The sequence below is a fragment of the Hyaena hyaena genome, unplaced genomic scaffold (assembly GCF_003009895.1).
Source record: "Hyaena hyaena isolate Hyena2069 unplaced genomic scaffold, ASM300989v1 scaffold_25, whole genome shotgun sequence".
NCBI lineage: Eukaryota > Metazoa > Chordata > Mammalia > Carnivora > Hyaenidae > Hyaena > Hyaena hyaena.
In genome coordinates this window covers 292763-311294 of record NW_024080657.1, presented here as the reverse complement: position 1 = coordinate 311294, position 18532 = coordinate 292763, and the positions used below count along the sequence as shown (strand labels likewise).

General features: G+C 44.5%; 2 protein-coding genes and 1 non-coding gene across 3 annotated transcripts in view; 1 reads left to right on the top strand and 2 right to left on the bottom strand.

Moving 5' to 3' along the window:
• Positions 1 to 1332: 1332 nt before the first annotated feature.
• SCAND1 (SCAN domain containing 1) lies at positions 1333 to 2268 on the top strand. Its single transcript, XM_039227183.1, has one exon. It carries the CDS (start codon positions 1507 to 1509, stop codon positions 2044 to 2046), a length of 540 nt encoding a protein of 179 aa, XP_039083114.1. The 5' UTR covers positions 1333 to 1506; the 3' UTR covers positions 2047 to 2268.
• A 1213-nt stretch (positions 2269 to 3481) lies between these two features.
• Positions 3482 to 18532, bottom strand: part of PHF20 (PHD finger protein 20) — a 142705-nt gene continuing 127654 nt past the window's right edge. Inside the window, exons 15-18 of the mRNA XM_039227141.1 lie at positions 17211 to 17406; positions 11623 to 12028; positions 9721 to 9904; positions 3482 to 6051 (exon numbers count right to left, since the gene is read on the bottom strand). Of these exons, the coding sequence (XP_039083072.1) occupies positions 5909 to 6051; positions 9721 to 9904; positions 11623 to 12028; positions 17211 to 17406 (929 nt within the window). The 3' untranslated portion in view covers positions 3482 to 5908. The remainder of the gene's footprint in view (positions 6052 to 9720; positions 9905 to 11622; positions 12029 to 17210; positions 17407 to 18532) is intronic.
• Positions 13047 to 13153, bottom strand: LOC120228653. The gene has a single exon (XR_005527549.1). It is a non-coding gene; the product is annotated as a U6 spliceosomal RNA (small nuclear RNA).

Genomic DNA, 18532 nt, shown 5'->3' with positions numbered 1-18532 from the left:
CTCATATGAACCCTTTCACATGGGCTTCCGTCTCCGGGCCTTAGTTTCCCTATCCGTAAAATGGCAATACAAAACATAATTGTGAGTCAGCCATCAAATAGAATATATCACTGAAAGGCTGTCAGAGCTAGATGCTTTTATCTGCATCATCTCGCTGAATTCTCATAATTTCTGAGGTAAATTCTATTACCTCCACATTTCACAGATGAAAAAACTAGCTCAGAGATAGCAATTTACCTAATGAAGACAGTAACAAACACTTAAAAAGGCCTTTCTTTCCAAGGGCTTTAATGATTTGATCCTCTCAACAAATCTGATGTAAAGTAAAGAAACCCTTAAATGGGGGACTCCACCAAGACAGCCTCAACGCAAACCATACACGTCACGTAAATTCTTCTGGTAGCCACATTTAAAAAGTAAAATGACACAGGTTAATTTTAATAATGCCTTTTATTTGACCCAACATACGCAAAATATTATCAACCTAACATGTTATCAACAAAAAAAATACTGAGATATTTTACCATTTTGGGGGGTACTAAATCTTGAGTGTATTTTACGTTACAGCACATCCCAATTCCGACTCGCCACATTTCAAGGGCTCAGTAAGCCCCTGCGACTAATGGCCACCATACGGGGCAAAGCATTTACAGTCTATTTACTAATCTTAATGTTAAAACAGAACCCACGGAGACACTTGTTGCTTGGTTTCAAAGGACGCGCAAAAAATAATAATGGCACAGTTGTCGCGGATAACTTTTGTGCCACGGCAGGGGCGAGTCCTACTATGGGTGTTGGGGATCTTCACGCCTTGTATTTTGTCATCCTGTCAATAAGGCAAGTGCCACTGCCCTCCTCTTTTGACGGAGAGAGTACTTCCCCGGGTCGAGGCCTCCCCTAATGCCCGATCTCCGTCCCGTCTTCTGGCTCCCGCCCCCGGCCAGGCGCCAGGCCAGGGAAACCGTGGCTCGCCCTCATCCCAGTCAGGGTGAAGTAAGGAGGCGCGTAATCAGCGATAGGTGCAGATCACCTGCGGGCGGGAGCGGATAAAGACCCCTCGGAGCTCCTCCTCCCGCTCCTCTTCCTCCCCCTCCTCCTCGGACTCTGGCTCCGACTCCAGTAACTGGTGCTGGGAGGCGCCATCGTGAAGAGAAGCCCAGTGCACGCTTAGCGGGGACCGCTGCCGCCTTCCGGTAACATCCACCTCCTGACGCGACTCGCTAACACAAGGAGGCGCCGCTTCCGGGAGCTGGGACTCCGCTTCCGGGCTCTCTCGCGCCGAGCTCATCATAGAAGCTAGTGGAGACTTCCGCCTCCGGCCGCTTCGGGCCCTTTTGGGCGCCGGTGAGGTGGGAGCGCTGTCGACCCGCCCCCGTCCGCCTTGCTGGAAGTCTTGCGGGCTCTGCCCTGACGCACGAAACGTCTCTCTCCTCAGCTAGCCCCCGCGCAGACGCAGTGGTGAGCCCACGCCTGCGGGACAAAGAGTGACGTGCGGAGCTAGTAGTCATGGCCGCGACGGAGCCGAGCTTGGTGGCCGCTGGGGTTTTCGCGTCGCCGCCTGAGAAAGAGGAAGGAGCCGGCCGGAGCTCAGGTCCGGAGGATAACTCTGCGGGCTCCTCGTCGACTCCTAAGGCCCCACCGTCTGCCCCTGACCCCTCCAGCTCCAGTGCCGCGGTCTCTGAAACGATTCCTACGCCCCCCGCGGCGGCCTCCGCTGCCCTGGAGCTGCCTCTCAGGCCTGCAGCCTTGGGCTCCCCGCCGCTTGCCGAAGCCGCTCCACGCTCCCCTCCACACCCTGGCGGCTCCCGACCCGGCCCCGAGACGTTTCGCCAGCGTTTCCGGCAGTTCCGCTACCAGGACGCCGCAGGCCCGCGAGAGGCGTTCCGGCAGCTGCGGGAGCTCTCGCGCCAATGGCTGCGACCCGACATCCGCACGAAGGAGCAGATCGTGGAGATGCTGGTGCAGGAGCAGCTGCTCGCCATCCTGCCCGAAGCGGCGCGGGCTCGGCGGCTTCGCCGCCGCACTGATGTGCGCATCACGGGCTGAGCAGCAGCCGGGCTCAGTCATTCTCTGGCCACGATCAAGTCCGGGGGCTGAACCTGGGTCTCCATTACGCGTTCCTGAGAAATGACTTTTTGGCAGCTCCAGTCGTCTGATAATGTCCCTTTTGTTCGTCCTTTACTGTTTGTTTTCCCGAGCCTGTTTCCTTCCGACCTCCTTTTTGGCATGTTGGGAGCCCATAAGAATAAAGCCTTTGTTTTCTGTTCACTTGGCATTTGCTGATTTTTGTGGGATCATGAACGTGTGAGCCAGGCCTGGGCTTCCTCATCTGGAAAATTTTTCTCCTCGCCCCACAGGACCCGACTTGGGATTCCTTTGTTTAGGTGGGAGTCTACGTAACGTAAAGAGGGTTTTAACATCTTGGGTTCCCATATTTGCCCCTCTCTCTCCGCTAGAATATGGATTTGTTTTCCTACCTAAAAAGGTAGTGTTCAGTGGTTGTGGCAGGCAAATAGCAATTCGGCCATCAACCTGCCCTTGGGCCACTGGCTTCCGAAAAGACCCAAGCCAGAGGGCTATTTCAGTTGTTTCAGTACAGGTCCTTTTGGAAAGCTTGCAAGCTTTGGTTTAAGTCTCCAAACTCATTCTTGCCATATTTTAGGCCCTAAGTGATTTAAGAGTTGGTGTGAACTAATGAGTTGTTACATTGCTGGAGCTACTCATTTTAGTGTCTCTCCAACTGCATCCCTTTATTGTTTTAATAAGAGCAATTGTTTAGAAAGAGAATGAATTTTTTAACATTGTAATTCACAAGCTCTGTTGTGAAATCTTAAAGCCTCTTCCTTAAGTCTTGTGCCCACCCAGGAAGAACTAATTGGGGTCCGTAGGCAGTTTGGATTGGCCTCAAAGGTCCCAATTGCAATGGGTGCCATCTCTTAATAAGAGGAAGGCCAGACTACCTCCTTCACTGCTGTCAAAAACTGAAATCTAATAAGCCTGCAGCTCACACCACAAAGCAAGAGCCAGACTGGGATAGAGGCTGGTGTGGGGCATTTTACTTTTGAAATTAAAGACACATATGAATTCAAAATTCTTTTGCATACTTTCTTGGAATTTAGGATCTTAAGCTTGAATTTGCCTACCTGCAGAAGATAAATCTGTTTACACTATAAAAGCAGACTTCCTTTAAAAGGTAAAGTTTAGGGGTGCCTGGGTGGCTCAGTTGGTTAAGCATCCGACTTCGGCTCAGGTCATGATCTCACGGTTTGTGGAGTTTGTGGGTTTGAGCCCTGCGTTGGGCTCTGTGCTGACAGCCAGCTCAGAGCCTGCAGCCTGCTTCAGATTCTGTCTCCCTCTCTCTCTGACCCTCCCTTGCTCACGCTCTCTCAGAAATAAATAAAACATTAAAAAAAATAAAAGGTAAAGTTTATAGAAAATTATGCATATTAAAAGTAGGTTACAGAACTTTATAGTAACATGATTGAAACATAGCAACAAAAACCTGTTTTATTTTTTCCAAATACAGATACAGAAGTTTGCATGTTTTGCAAATATTGCTTCAAAGCAACATTTCTATATACAGCGCCTCTGTTCTAATAGCGCGTAAACATAGATATGTATCCACAGTGCAATGTTGGCTCATCAAGGGTCCACCTTGCATAACACCATTTAAAGAAACAAAATGATTAGTCAAACCAGAACTGTTTTTGTCAAGGCAATTTTTTATAGGTGGATAGTTTTTCTCAAAAGAAAACTTAGGTAGTGTACATCTTTCTAAACGGTAACAGTAATCTTTTCAAATAACAGTTTCCAGTGCTCCAACTTCAGGTTCATTCAACTTGACCCAGGAATTGGGGATGGAGCCCCTCAACATGGCTTTAAGTTAAGAGAAGCACACTGAGGTTATGAGAACTTGGGAGTCATCCCTGCTTCCCTAAGGACAAAAGTCAAAATGAGTGAAATGAAATTATTTCCTTTACAAAATTTAAACAATAAACCCAATAACGGCCACTTGGCAAAATTAGGGTAATTCAGTTTCTGCTTCCATCTTTGAGAAAGACGTGAGATTGACTCCCTTAAAGTTGTAGCTTCCCCAGATGTGATGCTCAAATGTATTTTCAGAAAGGAAAAATCAGTAATCTAATAATACAACAGTCATCATACCTCATAGTTGTGGCTACAGTAAATCTTCCTGTTTCATCCCTTTTCAGACACATAATTCTTACAATGTGGATGTCTGATAAATTATGCAAAATATAGATGTCATGCACACTCCTTGAACGTTTCTTCCCACACCAGAAATGCCAACGTTAGCAATGGAAAACAGCCTCTTGTAGAGGAATCACATCAGCTTTACTACGGATGTCACAGCCACATGTATTCCCTCTGATGGAGAAGCTACAGCAGGTCAACTGGTCCTAAATTCATTTTATATAAAATGGTGAAGAAATCACTGGACAGAGCATTCCCTGAAACAGATTTTGGTACAGAGGCCTTCAAGACCACAATGACCTATGTGCCTTAAAGGCCTAATCATTCCAAAGGTCACTAGAGACACTGTCATTTCTATCGATATATTGGCTACTTCACGTTTACATAGTAAATATTTGCAGCATATACTATTACAGATTCATAAACCCATAATTAACTTGTGAGTGTTAATGGACAACTGTGCTTTGATTTTTGCCTTTCGTGATAAGTAAACTAAATGGTGAAACGGGTCACTCCTCAAAGCATGGAACGTTTTCTTTAACTTTGTCTAGCAAGGAAAAACAAAACAATATAGCAATTACACGTGGAACCGTAACCTGCAAAAGTAACAAATATTGTCTCAAAAGGTACACACACTGTACCTGGACCTTTAAGCAGCATAATCACCTTGACCTCACAAAAAAAATACAAACAGGAAATCTAAAGTGTTAAGTATATTAAAACAATTCTGAAAATGTCAACTACTGAACATACACCCTTCTGGGAAGGAGAAAAGCGGCACATGTAGAATCTGAAGTTTGTTTACAACAATATAAAATAAAGTAATTCTCCAAACCACATCCTTTGTAACAAATCTTTACAGTGAAAGTGTTCAAAATTTTGGGAAACATTTTTTTAGACATTAAATAAGACTGGGAAGCTGTCAATATTAAGAAGTGGGTAGAAAACACTGTCCTTTGGGTTCCAGACCCTGCCTGCTTCAGTTTGGAGTTCCTCATAGATTATTACAGTGAGATTCTAGTTCCTCCACAGGCTGTATGGGCTCTGCTACAAAAGACACAACCTGGCCCACTCTGGGGTAAAAGCATATAAAACTTGTCCCCGGTACCATGAAGTCATGCAAGACATGTGGTGAGAAAAGTGAAGAAGAGTCCTAAGGAGAAGCCAGGGCAGCCAAGGCCTCCACTCCCTCCCAACCTCCAAAGAATGTGAAGTCAGGACATTCTCACGAAGCTGGAACAATGTAAATGATGCCTGCTGTCTAAATCCATACCAGGTAGAAACCAGAAGGTTTGGCATGTGCCTCACCCTGACAAAAAAAAGTCAATTAAATAAGCTGCAAGTTGAATTTACAACTGTTTCCGACTAAACTTTTTTGGCTCTCATTCCATTTACCAGTGGCACAATTTCAAGTGAAGTTTGTGCAAAAAGACTCACTCTCCACTCAACGATGTGCACAGAAGGGAATCCCAAGAGTCTATTTGCCACCTTCTTGGTAGGCTTCAAGATCAGAGTGCCCTGCCCTCCAGCAGCCAAAATGGCCCCTTTGTCCAATGTCCATCACACCCCTGCCCAGATCCCTGAAGTCAGTCAGTGTCACGTGCATTCGGCATGCTAGGTTTATTTATTTAAATACGCAAAGCTCCTCCTGCAGGTGCCCCAGGACTGTGCCCCTACTAGTTCTGGGTGCCCAGTTTTATGTTGAGCAGCAGAGCGCGATCTGCTGCACCTTGCCCAGGTCCATCAGCAGCTGTTTGATGCAATGCTTGAGCTGCGGAAGCCTCGCCAGCGGCTCTGGGGGCTCCAGTTCCCCAGTGTAGTCCAGCCAGCTCTCCAACACTGCAGACAGAAGAGAGAGAAGATCCAGTGAGCTCCCAACACTTCATCTGTGAGAACAAGAATTTCAACACCCTCTCCCATCTACCACTCATAGGGGGCAAGGAGGGAAGGCCACTCAGGTGACACTGACTGTACACCCTCTCTACAAAGTATCCTCTAGGATAAAGTTCAAATGCTTCAGAGAAGCACAGTCTAATAGAACCTTCTGCAGTGGAAATGGTCGATGTCTATGTTGTCTATACAGTAGCCACTAGCCACATGTAGCTAACTGAGCCCTTAAAACCTGGCTGGTACAACTGAGGGACTAAATTCAAATTTTATTCAATTTTAACTAATTAGCCACTTACAGCTAGTAACTACTCTATCAGTGCAGCTCTGGAGTCTAGAAGGCTTTAAAGAACCCATCTTTCTCAATGTTATTACTCCCCAATCTTTATAAGGATTTCCCTTGTTGAATATTAGAGAGCCTAGTGTTTTAGCCTCCTATTAAGAAAAATAAGAACCTAGGAACGCCTGGGTGGCTCAATCGGTTAAGCTTCCTACTCTTGGTTTTGGCTCAGGTCATGATCTTGAGGTTTGAGAGATCAAGCCCTGTGTCAGGCTCTGCACTAGACAACATAGAGCCTGCTTGGGATCCTCTCCCCCCGCCCCCCCGCCCCGTTCCTCCCCTGTTTGTGTGCACTAGCACATGCACTCTCTCTCTACGTAAACTTTAATTTCAAACTTTAATTTCAAAAAAGAAAAATGAGGATCTAAAGGGACTTGAAAAGGTCTGTTTTTATCACTATAAACTCTAATTTATTTCATATTCTTATCATCAGTAGCAAAGAATATTCTCTAAGTTTTTTAACGTAAGATGTCTAAGTACTAACAATCTTGATTATATTGGTTCAATATTTAAAAATCTGCCATGCCTCTGAGAGAAGAGATTTCTCTATAGAAGATGTTTCTTCTTCCCCAAGCCACTTCCTGAAGCTTAGGCATTTGGGGGAGAGGCCACATTGGAACCCTGAATCTTTGACAAGAAGCCAGCCCTTCCCGGGAGGCCCTTTGCTCCCCCAAATGCCTGCCTGCAGCCTTTCTAGTTCATAAACCAACCTGTACTGAGCACTTTCTGGACCCTTGAGCAGAAAGTACAGAAAGAGGAAGACTCACCCAGTGCCTGTTCCTCATGTAGCTTATAGCCTCATACATAATCCTCTTCCCTCCTCAGATCTGGCCCTCCTCCTTTCTTCCCACCTTTCAAAATTCTTTGATCTCTGTAAGTTACTTCTCAAAGAAGCCTTCTCCAACTCTACACATGGAATCTGGTCGCTGTGTTAAGAGTGCTATACAATCGCATGCTCTCCTCCTTTAGAGCACTTGCCACGGTTTATAATTATACATAATGGGATAGTTTAATTAATACCTACCTCTACCACAAGATCAAGCTCCATGAGGGCAGAGGCCAAGGCTGCCTTGCTCACCATTATATCCCTAACCCTCAACTGTGCCTGAAACAAAGTAGGCACTCAACAAAGGCTGTGAGAAAATGTGGCAATGGCCTAGAGAAGTGCCCTACTGACTGCTCGGGCTTTACAGAGCTAACCTACCACCCTCTGATTTCTTGTTGGTACTTGGGGATTCCAAGAAGGAGAAAGTGTCCCTCCTCCTCCTCATTCCAATAAGCACAAGGACTTGAAAAGACGACTGCCTTCTCAGACCTTAACTTGAAAGCCAAGAATAAAGGATCAGAGTCATGTAAGAGTACCAGTGACCTGGTGAGCAAGAAAAACTCCATAGTGAGCCATTTCAATACATCAGTAAGTCTTTAAGGAAAAAAAAATAGAAGGGGCCACTTGTGTGGCTCAGTCGGTTGAGTGTCCAACCTCAGCTCAGATCACAATCTCGCAGTTCGTGGGTTTGAGCCCCATGTTAGGTTTACTGCTGTCAGCATCTGAGCCTGCTTCAGATCCTCTGTCCCCCCACCCCTCTCTGACCTCCCTTGTTTGCACTCTCTCTCTCCGCCTCAAAAATAAATAAATATTAAAAAAAAAAAAAGGAGATAGGGGACTGCTTAGTAAAAGGGCATGAGAATAAATGGAGAAAAAGGCCCAAGATCAATGCTGGAAGAGCCCATCTAGGAGAGGGAAAAGAAGAGGCAGTCAGGACTGGCTGGGTCAATTCCAACAAACAAAGTGTCAATCAGTCCATCTGTCCTTGACAAGATGATCCTACAACTGCGGAGAGGCCCCTCTTGTGGTCATTGTAACTATTTCAGATCTGGTTCCAGGCTCAGGAAAGGCTCCCCCAAGACTATGGTGACCCAGGAGGCATGTACAAGGAGAAAGAGCACCAGTGTACAGACTAGAAGAGTCTAGGCCACTTGGTACTCTCTGAGCTTTGTGAAGAGGAGAGTTTAGAGCCCCTAAGGTGGAAGCCTCTCTAGATCTGCAGAACTGAAGACGAGACCCAGAAATGTATCGACTAGTAGCCACTAGTATCTCCTCGGGAGCCCAGCACCCAGCAGGCCACTCTTCTTTCCGTACTGTGCTCTGGACCATCACCCCATTTTGCTTTTAAGGAAGCTTTACAGCTTCTCAGCAGTATAATGATTCTAAGCAAGACAGAAGGTCACACAGGTAAAGTTTCATTTCAAATACACTCTCCCAGACCATCTAGATACAGGGCAATGCTCATTAAGGTAATATTTGTTTCTTAAAATAGTATTTCTCATGCTAAAAGATAATATATTGTCATGATAATTAAAAATCTTAACAACTGTTTACACTACTAAATTATTAAGCTATGGTTAATACTGAAACAGTAACTTTTTCAAAGGATAAATTAGTCAATATAATAGCTTACTAGGCTACTTCTTAAAAGGAATACTGTATCCAAATTCTTATAAAAGCTCAGTTTATTTTAATGGTATTTGAATGAACTGAAGAGTTCATGTCCTACTATAGTTGAAATAAAATGGGATTATGACAAATCTTAATACAATGGAAAAGTCTGTTTATCTGAATAAAATCTTGAAGAATTATTGATTTTCACACTTCAGGGCCTGGAGTATCAGAACAGAATATGTGATCCCAGATCAGCAGGACACATAAGAGGCCCTCAAGAAAGCTAGAGAAGGGAATCAAGGTTTATCTTCCTCACCACACTGCCCATGAGACTGGGTGGGAGCAGCAAGCCTCTGAGTAAGAAGTAAATTCTGGAGTGCCTGGGTGGCTCAGTCAGTTGAGCATCTGACTTTGGCTCAGGTCATGATCTCACTGCTCGTGGGTTGGAGCCCCACGTCAGGCTCTGTTCTTGACAGCTCGGAGCCTGGAGCCTGCTTCGGATTCTGGGTCTCCCTCTCTCTCAGCCCATCCCCCCATTCACAATGTGTCTCTCTCTCAAAAATAAATAAGCATTTAAAAAAGAAGAAGAAGAGGAAGAAGAGGAAGAGGAGGAGGAAGGAGAAGGAGGAGGAGGAGGAGGAGGAGGAGGAGAAGGAGAAGGAGAAGGAGAAGAAGTGGGTAACTGAAGGAGGACTCCTGGCATCACACAGACTTAGAAGTGCCTGGTAATTACTAAAAGTAAAGCTTGCCCGTCCTGAGAGGAGGATGGGGGTGGATGAGACTGAAAAGAAAGGAGGCAAGAATACAGCTGTCTGTGGAGAGCCAGAGAAGGAGCACCTACCATCCAGCTCCTTCTCAATGGAGTCCATCCTATGTGTGACTTCATCCTGAAGAGATTCCACGTGGGTCAGCAGGTTAAATTGCCACTGGTGCTGGGAGCTGAGCAGCCCCTCTCCGCCTCTGTCCAGCAGCTTACGAGCAGGGGCTTCCTCGGGTAGGACCTTTTTGGAGACATATTCCCTCACCTAGGAATGCAACAGCATTTAAGTTACTGAGTGGAGACAGCTCCCAGCCCCTTCTCAAACAGCCAGTGTTTACAACCATCTGAAAAACCAGTTGCAGTTTGAATATTCCAAACCTCTATCTCCCCCTCCTCCTGTCTTGGATACTAGGCAGAAGCATGTACTAACTGCAAACAATGAAAGGCAGCACAGGCCTCCTAGCAGTGATTGGCCCAATGTGCCAGGCCTGAAATAAGCCTCACAGAATGGCTTCTAGAGCCCTAAGGTCAGAGGAGAGCAGGGTGGATGCAGACAGGTATGTTAGTTGGCAGGAGTCAGACAAAGTAGTTTTAAGTCCTCGTTCCATGTCCTGCTGAATGTGAGAGCCTGGATTAGTTCTTTTTTCCTTTCTGAGCCTCTGCTCCCTTACAAGAAAGATGAAAGTAGTAAAACCTATTTTAAAGGTTCATGAGGATGAAACAGGGTAAGGTTTACAAAACACAGTGCTGGCTTAAGGTCGGCCTGCCATCAATGAAAGAGATTTTTAATCTTAGTTGTCCTGTTTAGGCCGGGTATTTTCTAATTTTTTATTATGTGGCAGATATCTCTAGGAAATCTGCCTAGTCTGCAGGATCACAAACCTTTTCTGGGGTTTCATTCATACATTCATACATACATACATACATACATACGAAATGAAATAGAGCCTAGCTAATATTTATTTAGAGCTGACTACACAAAGCTTTGTGCTGAGGGCTTTTCACAGATACACTGCACAGTAACAGAAAGGACACGTCACTAGACCCTCCTACAGGTAGGTGAAAAGACACATAAAGTGACCCACTCAGCATCACACAGTAAGTGGCTAAACTTAGACTTGAAACTACATCTCACCAGCCTTGCCAAGCACTGTTTAGACATTGCCAAGGGCATAGGCTGAATGAGGTACAATGCCTGTCTTTGAGGAGCTTATAATCTAGGATGTCACACTTGGCAATATGTAGCAACCATTTAATGCTGGTGATGCCAACCACAGGGTAAAGTCTGAAAGGAAGGAAAACAGCGATGGAGAAACTCTCCAACTACACACAAAGCCTCACTGACCAACTGAGGACAGGACAGAATAACACCAGTGAACAGTTAAAGATGACAACATGGGGAGGGCAATGACATAAAGAGGCTCTAGAAGACCGTGACTTGAAGAACGAAAAACTGAGAGATGTTCTTGGGAAAGATGATGAAAGCAGCAAATATTGACAAAATGGACTGTTCTTACGTCAAGGCTGCAAAGTTAAAGGTCAAAGTAAAGCTATCACAGAATTATACTGAAAACCTTATACTTAACAAAACACTTGACTCATTCTTTGCTCATGCTAAGAATTAGCAGCAAGGTGCAAAAATAAAGTAAACCCTGTTAAGAAAAAAACTCATTTTCTTAACTTAATTCCATTTATCAAGTGCCAATCAACGCTTTTCTCCTTGCTTCTTCCCACCTCCCTACCCCCAAACTCCAGTGACCACGTCATTCTGTGGGCATTTCCTGGAACCAATGATCTTTGGCATACCTGGTCTCTCCTGACTTTGTACCCATTTTAACAGACCAAAAATATACCTACGATAAGCAAATTTAAATACAATTTTACAATAAAAACAATTTTATAATAAACCTCCCAAAGAACCCTAGGAGGGGTACTCAAGCACTCACACACTAAATTAAGAACAAGTACAAGTGAGCCACATACCTTTAGGGAGCTAGATTTGGAGTCACTGTCCCCCCTACTCCTGTCCTGGTCTAGAGGCCAGCCCAGACGCGGAGAAAGAGAATCATCACCGTTCTCACGGAGGGGGTTAACTGCATCGTCAAGGGCAGAGCCGCGGGTTTCCACCACCAGCTTCTGCTCCACAGCAGGGTAATAGGCGCGGGGCTTCTGATAGCAGTGCTCGCTGGTGATGTAGGACTCCTCCACAGACCGGGGTAGGGGAAGGGGCAAGGGCTTCTCCACCGCCCCATTCAAAGTTCTATAGCTTGGGACTTCCTCCTTGCTCTTGGCTTCAGCGATGTGGATGTGTTTGGAATGAGGTCTACCCTCCCCTGAGTGCTGTTTCCAAGGCTGACACCACAGCTGCAGATCAGGATGCTGCCTGCTTCTGTTGGGAGGGAAACACAGAAAGGGCTCTAGAGTACCTGGGATCACTGCAGGGGCTTCTCCCAATAGGAAGAGGAGTTTCCACTCGGGCCATCTGGCCACAGGCCACCATTTGCCAAGCAAAAGGGAACATAAATCCATGGTCTCTGAGGAGACCACCTGCAGGCAAGCTCCCACTGTGGACACTCACAGTGAGTAAGACTGGACTTGGAGTCAGAAGACCTGACTAGATTTCTATTCAGCCACTGATTAACAGTGCAGCTGGGATAAGTCACTCAATCAGACTCATTCCCATTCCCTCTGCAGAACTAGACTAGCCACCTGTCTGCCATTAGCCACTGAATTTGATAAAGATTAAGTGAATTAACTCAAATAAAAGTACTTTGTTGGCATCAAAGTACTCTTCAAATGTGAGTTACTAAAAATAACCTTAACTTATTAATAAGCAGGCATGATAACCTGGCATGCAATAGCACTCAGTTACAAAAAAGCACTGATGATGGGGCAAGGGGATGGGAAACCAAGTCATCTACATGGAAGCTGTTAATAACAAAGTTTTTAAAAATTCTTTTAAAATCCTTTATTCTCACAATTCCAAGGAGCAAACCTTGTTATTAAAGAACAGGGTTTCTGGGGTGCCCGGGTGGCTCAGTCAGTTAAGTGTCCAACTTTGGCTCAGGTCATGATCTTGCAGTTCATGAGTTTGAGCCCCGCGTCAGCTCTGTGCTGACAGCTCAGAGCCTGGAACCTGCTTCAGGTTCTGTGTCTCCTTCTCTCTCTAACCCTTCCCCCACTCACTCTCCGTATTCTCTCAAAAATAAGTAAATATTAGAAAGAAAGAATGAATGAATGAACAGGGATTCTGATCCTTTTTTGAGCCACACATCCGTTTGAGAATCTGCTGAAAGCACATATATGTATGTGCACCTAAACTCTATGCTACACTTTAGTCTTCCAGAATCATTCACTGTTTGAGTTTTGACTAAATAGAGGGTCATTAAATTAATCTGTTGGATTGTAATCCATTGTAGTGCTTCACAAATTTATACATCATCCTTGCGCAGGGTCCACACTAATCTTCTCTGTATGGTGCTAATTTTAGTCTACATGCTGCCGAAGCAAGCACTATAATCAATTGTAGAAAAAAGAAAAACAGAATAGAAAAATATCAGAGTGTATCATTCTAAGTAAGAATAGCTGTCTTGTGAAATTTTAGTTTCAATTTTATACATCTGAGTAATATAAAATGTATTGTGGGATGCACATTTTAAGCTTAAAAGCCACTACTCGGGCTAAACTTCACTTTTTAACTCTTTTTTACTATCCAAAACTTCTATTATTACCCTTGATCATTAAATGAAAAGAAGGAAGAAAAGGAAAAAAAAAAAAAGAAGGGAGGGAGAGAAGGAAAACACGATGGTGGACTTCTTGAATGAGACCCATCAGTTCCTAGAGCTCCTGGCTAGAAGGGCACTGCCAAAGATACAGACAGGTACTACCTACTCCTATTTGGTTCAGAGATGGACAGATATGTAAAGTGACCTTTCTAATTGTCACAATGAATGACAGGTACTACTGACATTTATTTCATTGAATCCAAGGATGCCTAACATCCTATAATGCTTGGAACAATCCTGATTGGGATAAAGAAGAATTGTCCCACAATATAGTCAACAGTGCCTTCCCAGCCCCCAAATGAAAAACACTGAACCCAGATAAGCAAGAAATCAGACTTAACTCCTCAGCAACTCCACATACAGGTACTCCTCCACACACACTTGACTGAAGCCCTCCTGCACAAATGGAATAGGCTGTGCATATGAAAGCATGGAGTGATCTTACAGAACCTAACATTCTGTTCCCAAGAAGCTACAACTAACCTCTCTCAACCTCTGCCACTCCAGCAATCACCAACACCCCTTCTATCCACTGAGGAAGGAGAGGAAATGACGAAAGTATCAAGGCAGGCTCAGTCCCTGGATCGCCCCCAGCAGGGTATCATAGTCTGTACCATGTGTATATAGACATACTGGGACCAGGATCTTTTCTCCACATATAATGATGAACAAGATCTCCCTATACCCTCTTCTGATTCCTAAGAGAGAAGTCAGATTTAATTCCAGTACAAAGTCACTGCTATAAAGATGAAGGATCTAGGGGGCACCTGGCTGGCTCAGTCAGTGGAACACGCGATGTTGTGTATAGAGGTTACTTAAAATTTTTTTAATGTTTTTTTTGTGTGTGTGTGTGGTTTTTTTTTTTCCCCTGAGAAAGAGAGAGACAACATGAGCAGGGGAGGGTCACAGAGAGAGGGAGACACAGAATCTGGAACAGGTTCCAGGCTCTGAGCTAGTAGTCAGCACAAAGCCCAACGTGGGGCTCGAACCCATGAACCACGACATCATGACCTGAGCCGAAGTCGGACGCTTAACCGACTGAGCCACTAAACTTTTTTTTTTTTTTAAAGATGAAGGATCTAAACAGGGATTTGGAAGGGAGAAGGTTCCAGAATATGGGATGGGACCAGGAGCAATGGCATTTAGTAAGAAGAAAGAGAACACCATCTGATTAAATACTCAAATGAAAAGAAAATATGACAAAGTTTACAATCATGAACATCACCTGAGGCTTTCCAGGGCCTCACATGGACCACATTCTACCTGTCTCAATTTCTGGCATATCATTAAGAAGAAATTAATTTGGTATATAAGGGGTAAAGTTTTCTGGTTTTATAAAATGTGAGGGAAAAGCTTGTCTCTGACATCTTATCCAGGGCTGTCAATTGATTCAGTTCACCTCAACAGATACTGTCACAATGACAGCTCATTTCCCCCAGCAACTACATTCCCCTTCTCTTAACCCCACCTCCATCCTCACTCCTGGGTTCAAACAGAGCATATAGGTAGCCTTCCCTGCAGTTAGATGTGTCCATGAAAACTGCCTGCTCTCTCCTGTTTCTCTTTTCCCCCCGTCCTGGGGGCTGGAACAGCTGAGGTACAGGTGAGGCTGTTTCAAACATGCAGGTGAGAAGAACCCAAACGGAATTCCAGGGCAATAAGACAGAAGGAACCCAAGTCCCCAGATCCACAGATGGAATCCTGGAAAAAGGCCATCTACCTGGTCTGGACCCCTGCCTACTCTTGGACCGTTCATTATGTGGGAAAGAAAATTCCATTTTGTTTTAGCTTCTATTTGGGGGATCTCTGTTACAGAACCTTAGCTTTTACCCAAACCAATATATATCGGGTCTGAATGTGCCTTTGCTCAACTGCTCCTCTGTCATGCCAGTTCTTGAAGCTGGGCCTCTGAGCACCAGAATACAAGAGAAAGTTCTACCATCCCAGCACTCTGACACTCTGCCTGATGCTGAGGGCCCTCTGGGACTAATCTGCACAAAGGAAACCATGTTGGGGGGTGGCCTGTCATGTCTATCTCACTCATGGCACTAGTTTACCATTGTTGATGACTTAAGATGGTCCCCTGTGGACTGGCTCATGGGAGAACTTGAGAAATTTCTTGGCAAGAGAAGCTGTCCCTTACATAGACTGTGCTGATACTAGAAGAAAATGCATGGAACCACTGCAGAGACAGTTAGAAAGCTTAGGACAAGTACTTGACAGAAGCCAGGCCTGGAGTTCTAGATCTGACTCTACCACTGGAAATCATGGGAGAGCAGCTGCCCCATGCAAGTCCCCAGATGTCCTATTTGGTAAAGTGGGGGTAAGTTATCAAAGCTAACAGACCCATCAAGAGTGATATGTCTTTCTCAGAGCTTACATGAACGTGGGTCACATGACACACAGAATGCAACCACAGAAGCGAATTCACACTCAGTTTCTCACTTTTAGTAGCCAGAGGTCCAGTTCCAGAACACCTCAAACTTCTTTGCATGAGCAAACCATGAAGAGAAAATATTTGAGCATCCACTATGCTGGAGAGCAGGACTGCCAATGTGATCTCTTCCAGCAGCTTTCAATTTTACTTTGTTTACCAGTCAAGGGTTTTTAGGATGAATGGATAAACAAAATGCAGTATTACATACAAGAGAGTGTTATTCAGCCTTTAAGAAGGAAAAAAATTCTGATACAGGTTGTAATATAGATGAAATTTTGAAGAACTGTACAAAGTGAAATGAGCTACTGACAAAAAAAAAAGACAAATACTGTAGGATCCTATTTATATGAAGTACTAGTCAAATTCACAGACAGACAAAGTAGATTGATGGTCATCAAGGGCTGGGAAGAGGGAAAATGGAGAGGAGTTATTTAATAAATACAGTTTCATTTTTGCAAGATGAAGAGTTATAGAGATTGGTTTCAATAAGGTGAATGTACTTAACACTACTGAACTGGTATTAAAAAGTTAAGATGGTAAGTTTTATATTATGTATATTTTACCACAATAAAAAAAAAAAAATTCAGGGGGCACCTAGGTGGCTCAGTCGGTTGAGCATCCAACTTTGGCTCAGGTCATGATCTAATGGTTCATGAGTTCAAGCCCCACTTCAGGCTCTGTGCTGACAGCTCAGAGCTTGGAGCCTGCTTCAGATTCTGTGTCTCCCTCTCTCTCTGCACCCCTCCTCCTCATGTTCTGTCTCTGTCTCTCAAAAATAAATATACATTAAAACAACCTTTTTTTAAATTCAGCACTATACACCAAAGTAGTAATCAAACTAAACTACAGATACATACACCATGTTTTGATAATGGTGGTGGTTGCAAGGGCGTATACGTGTGTCAAAACTCAGTGAACTCTTAGGGAGCCTGGGTGGCTCAGTCCATTACTTCGAATCAGGTCACCATCTCCTAGTTTTTGAGTTCGAGTCTTGCTTTGAGCTCCCTGCTGTCAGCACAGAGCCCGCTTTGGATCCTCTGTCTCCCTCTCTCCCTGCCCCTGGCCTGCGTGCGTGCGTGCACACACACCTTCTCTCTCAAAAATGAACATTTTAAAAAAAGCCCTCAATGAATCCTTAAAATTAGCAAACTTAATTATATATAAATTATACCTGTATATGGTTGATTTTTTTTTTCAAAAAAGAAGGTTTATCGTGTAACTGAGATTTTTTAGTGAAGGTCTCAAACTCATTTGTCTCATCACTGATTTTGTGCCTTTCCAATTTCTCAAATTTATCCTGCCCCCTGATGATGCCAGATGTGACTCCTCCCCAAAGGTGCCACACTTACTGTAAGATGCTCATCTTGAGCTGCAGGCCATGCAGAACCTCGATCACTCTCTGCACATCTCCAAGAAGCTGGTGGGTGGCCACAATCTTCTTGGCATTCTGGTGGGAGTAGTTCTCTTCTAAGAATGCCAGGCCATGCATATGTCCCCTGCTCAACCACTCCTTGTCATACCAGTACTTGAAGCCAGGTCTCTGACCTAAAGCAGTGACAATGAGAGAGTTAATACGTGGCCTGATGGAAACCACTGCATCATTGCACAATCATCACATAAATTACTGGAAGGATGGATTGGTGTATTCATTTTATTCATTCATCCAATATACATTTACTTGGCACCTATACTACATGCTGGGCTCCTTACTAGGGGTTGGAGATAAGGTAGTAAGACATGAAAATTTCCTGAACTCCTAGAACTGGCCAGAGGTGGAGTGGGAAACTGGGCATCTCTTTAAATTTAAATCACATCATAACCTCTCCTACTTAAAACCTTCAATGACTTCCTACTACATACAGAAGAAAAGCCAAAGCCCTAACACTGGCCTAATGAGGCCTACAGCACCCAGCTCCTTCCTACCCTCCATGCCTCACCCTTACGGTAGCCTCCTTTCAGTTTCTGGAACATATCCCACTTTTCAGTCCTAGGATCTCTCCTCTAGCATCCTCTCCGTCTGGAGCACTATTCCTCAAGGCTTCTGCAGAATTGGCATCTTTCCACCTCTTCAGAGAGGCCTTTTGTTATCTTCCAAAGTTAGAGAGCCTCTTCAAATGCCTCCTACTCATTCCCTATCTGGTTGCTTCCTCCTCCCCACCTCCCTGCCCCTCCCCCACAAAGCATTCATCCCTATCTAACATCTTCTTGCTTATTTGACTTATTCTGATATTTGTTTCTGGCCCCAACTCCACTAAGAGCAAGAACAACAGGAAGCACCTTGTTCATAGTTGTATTCCCAGCATCTGGCAAAAGGCATCTTGGATGGATTATCAAATGGAAACAAGGTGCAAGACCCTCTTCCAACTGTCACATACCCTTACTAAACAGTCAGGCACTCTCCCTTCTCTGAGCCTCCATTTCCTATCTATTAAAGCAACATATGAATTGGATGGTTTTGGTGGTCTTGTTCATTACAGGGATCCTCAGAAAGAATTGAAAACACAACCATACATGACTTGGTGGTGTTTCCTGCTCCAAAAGCCAAGGGAACAGATTTCAACCACATAAGCATTTTATCTCCCACTATCTATAAAAACCCTGAAACAACCCATGTAACCCCTATCAAGGTCCTTGGGCTCTTTCTGGCTTTACTAAAACACACAGTAGGGAT

What these genes read in the sequence shown, in the direction of transcription:
- SCAND1 (XM_039227183.1), top strand. Translation starts at nt 1,507, where the DNA reads ATGGCCGCGACGGAGCCGAGCTTGGTGGCCGCTGGGGTTTTCGCGTCG.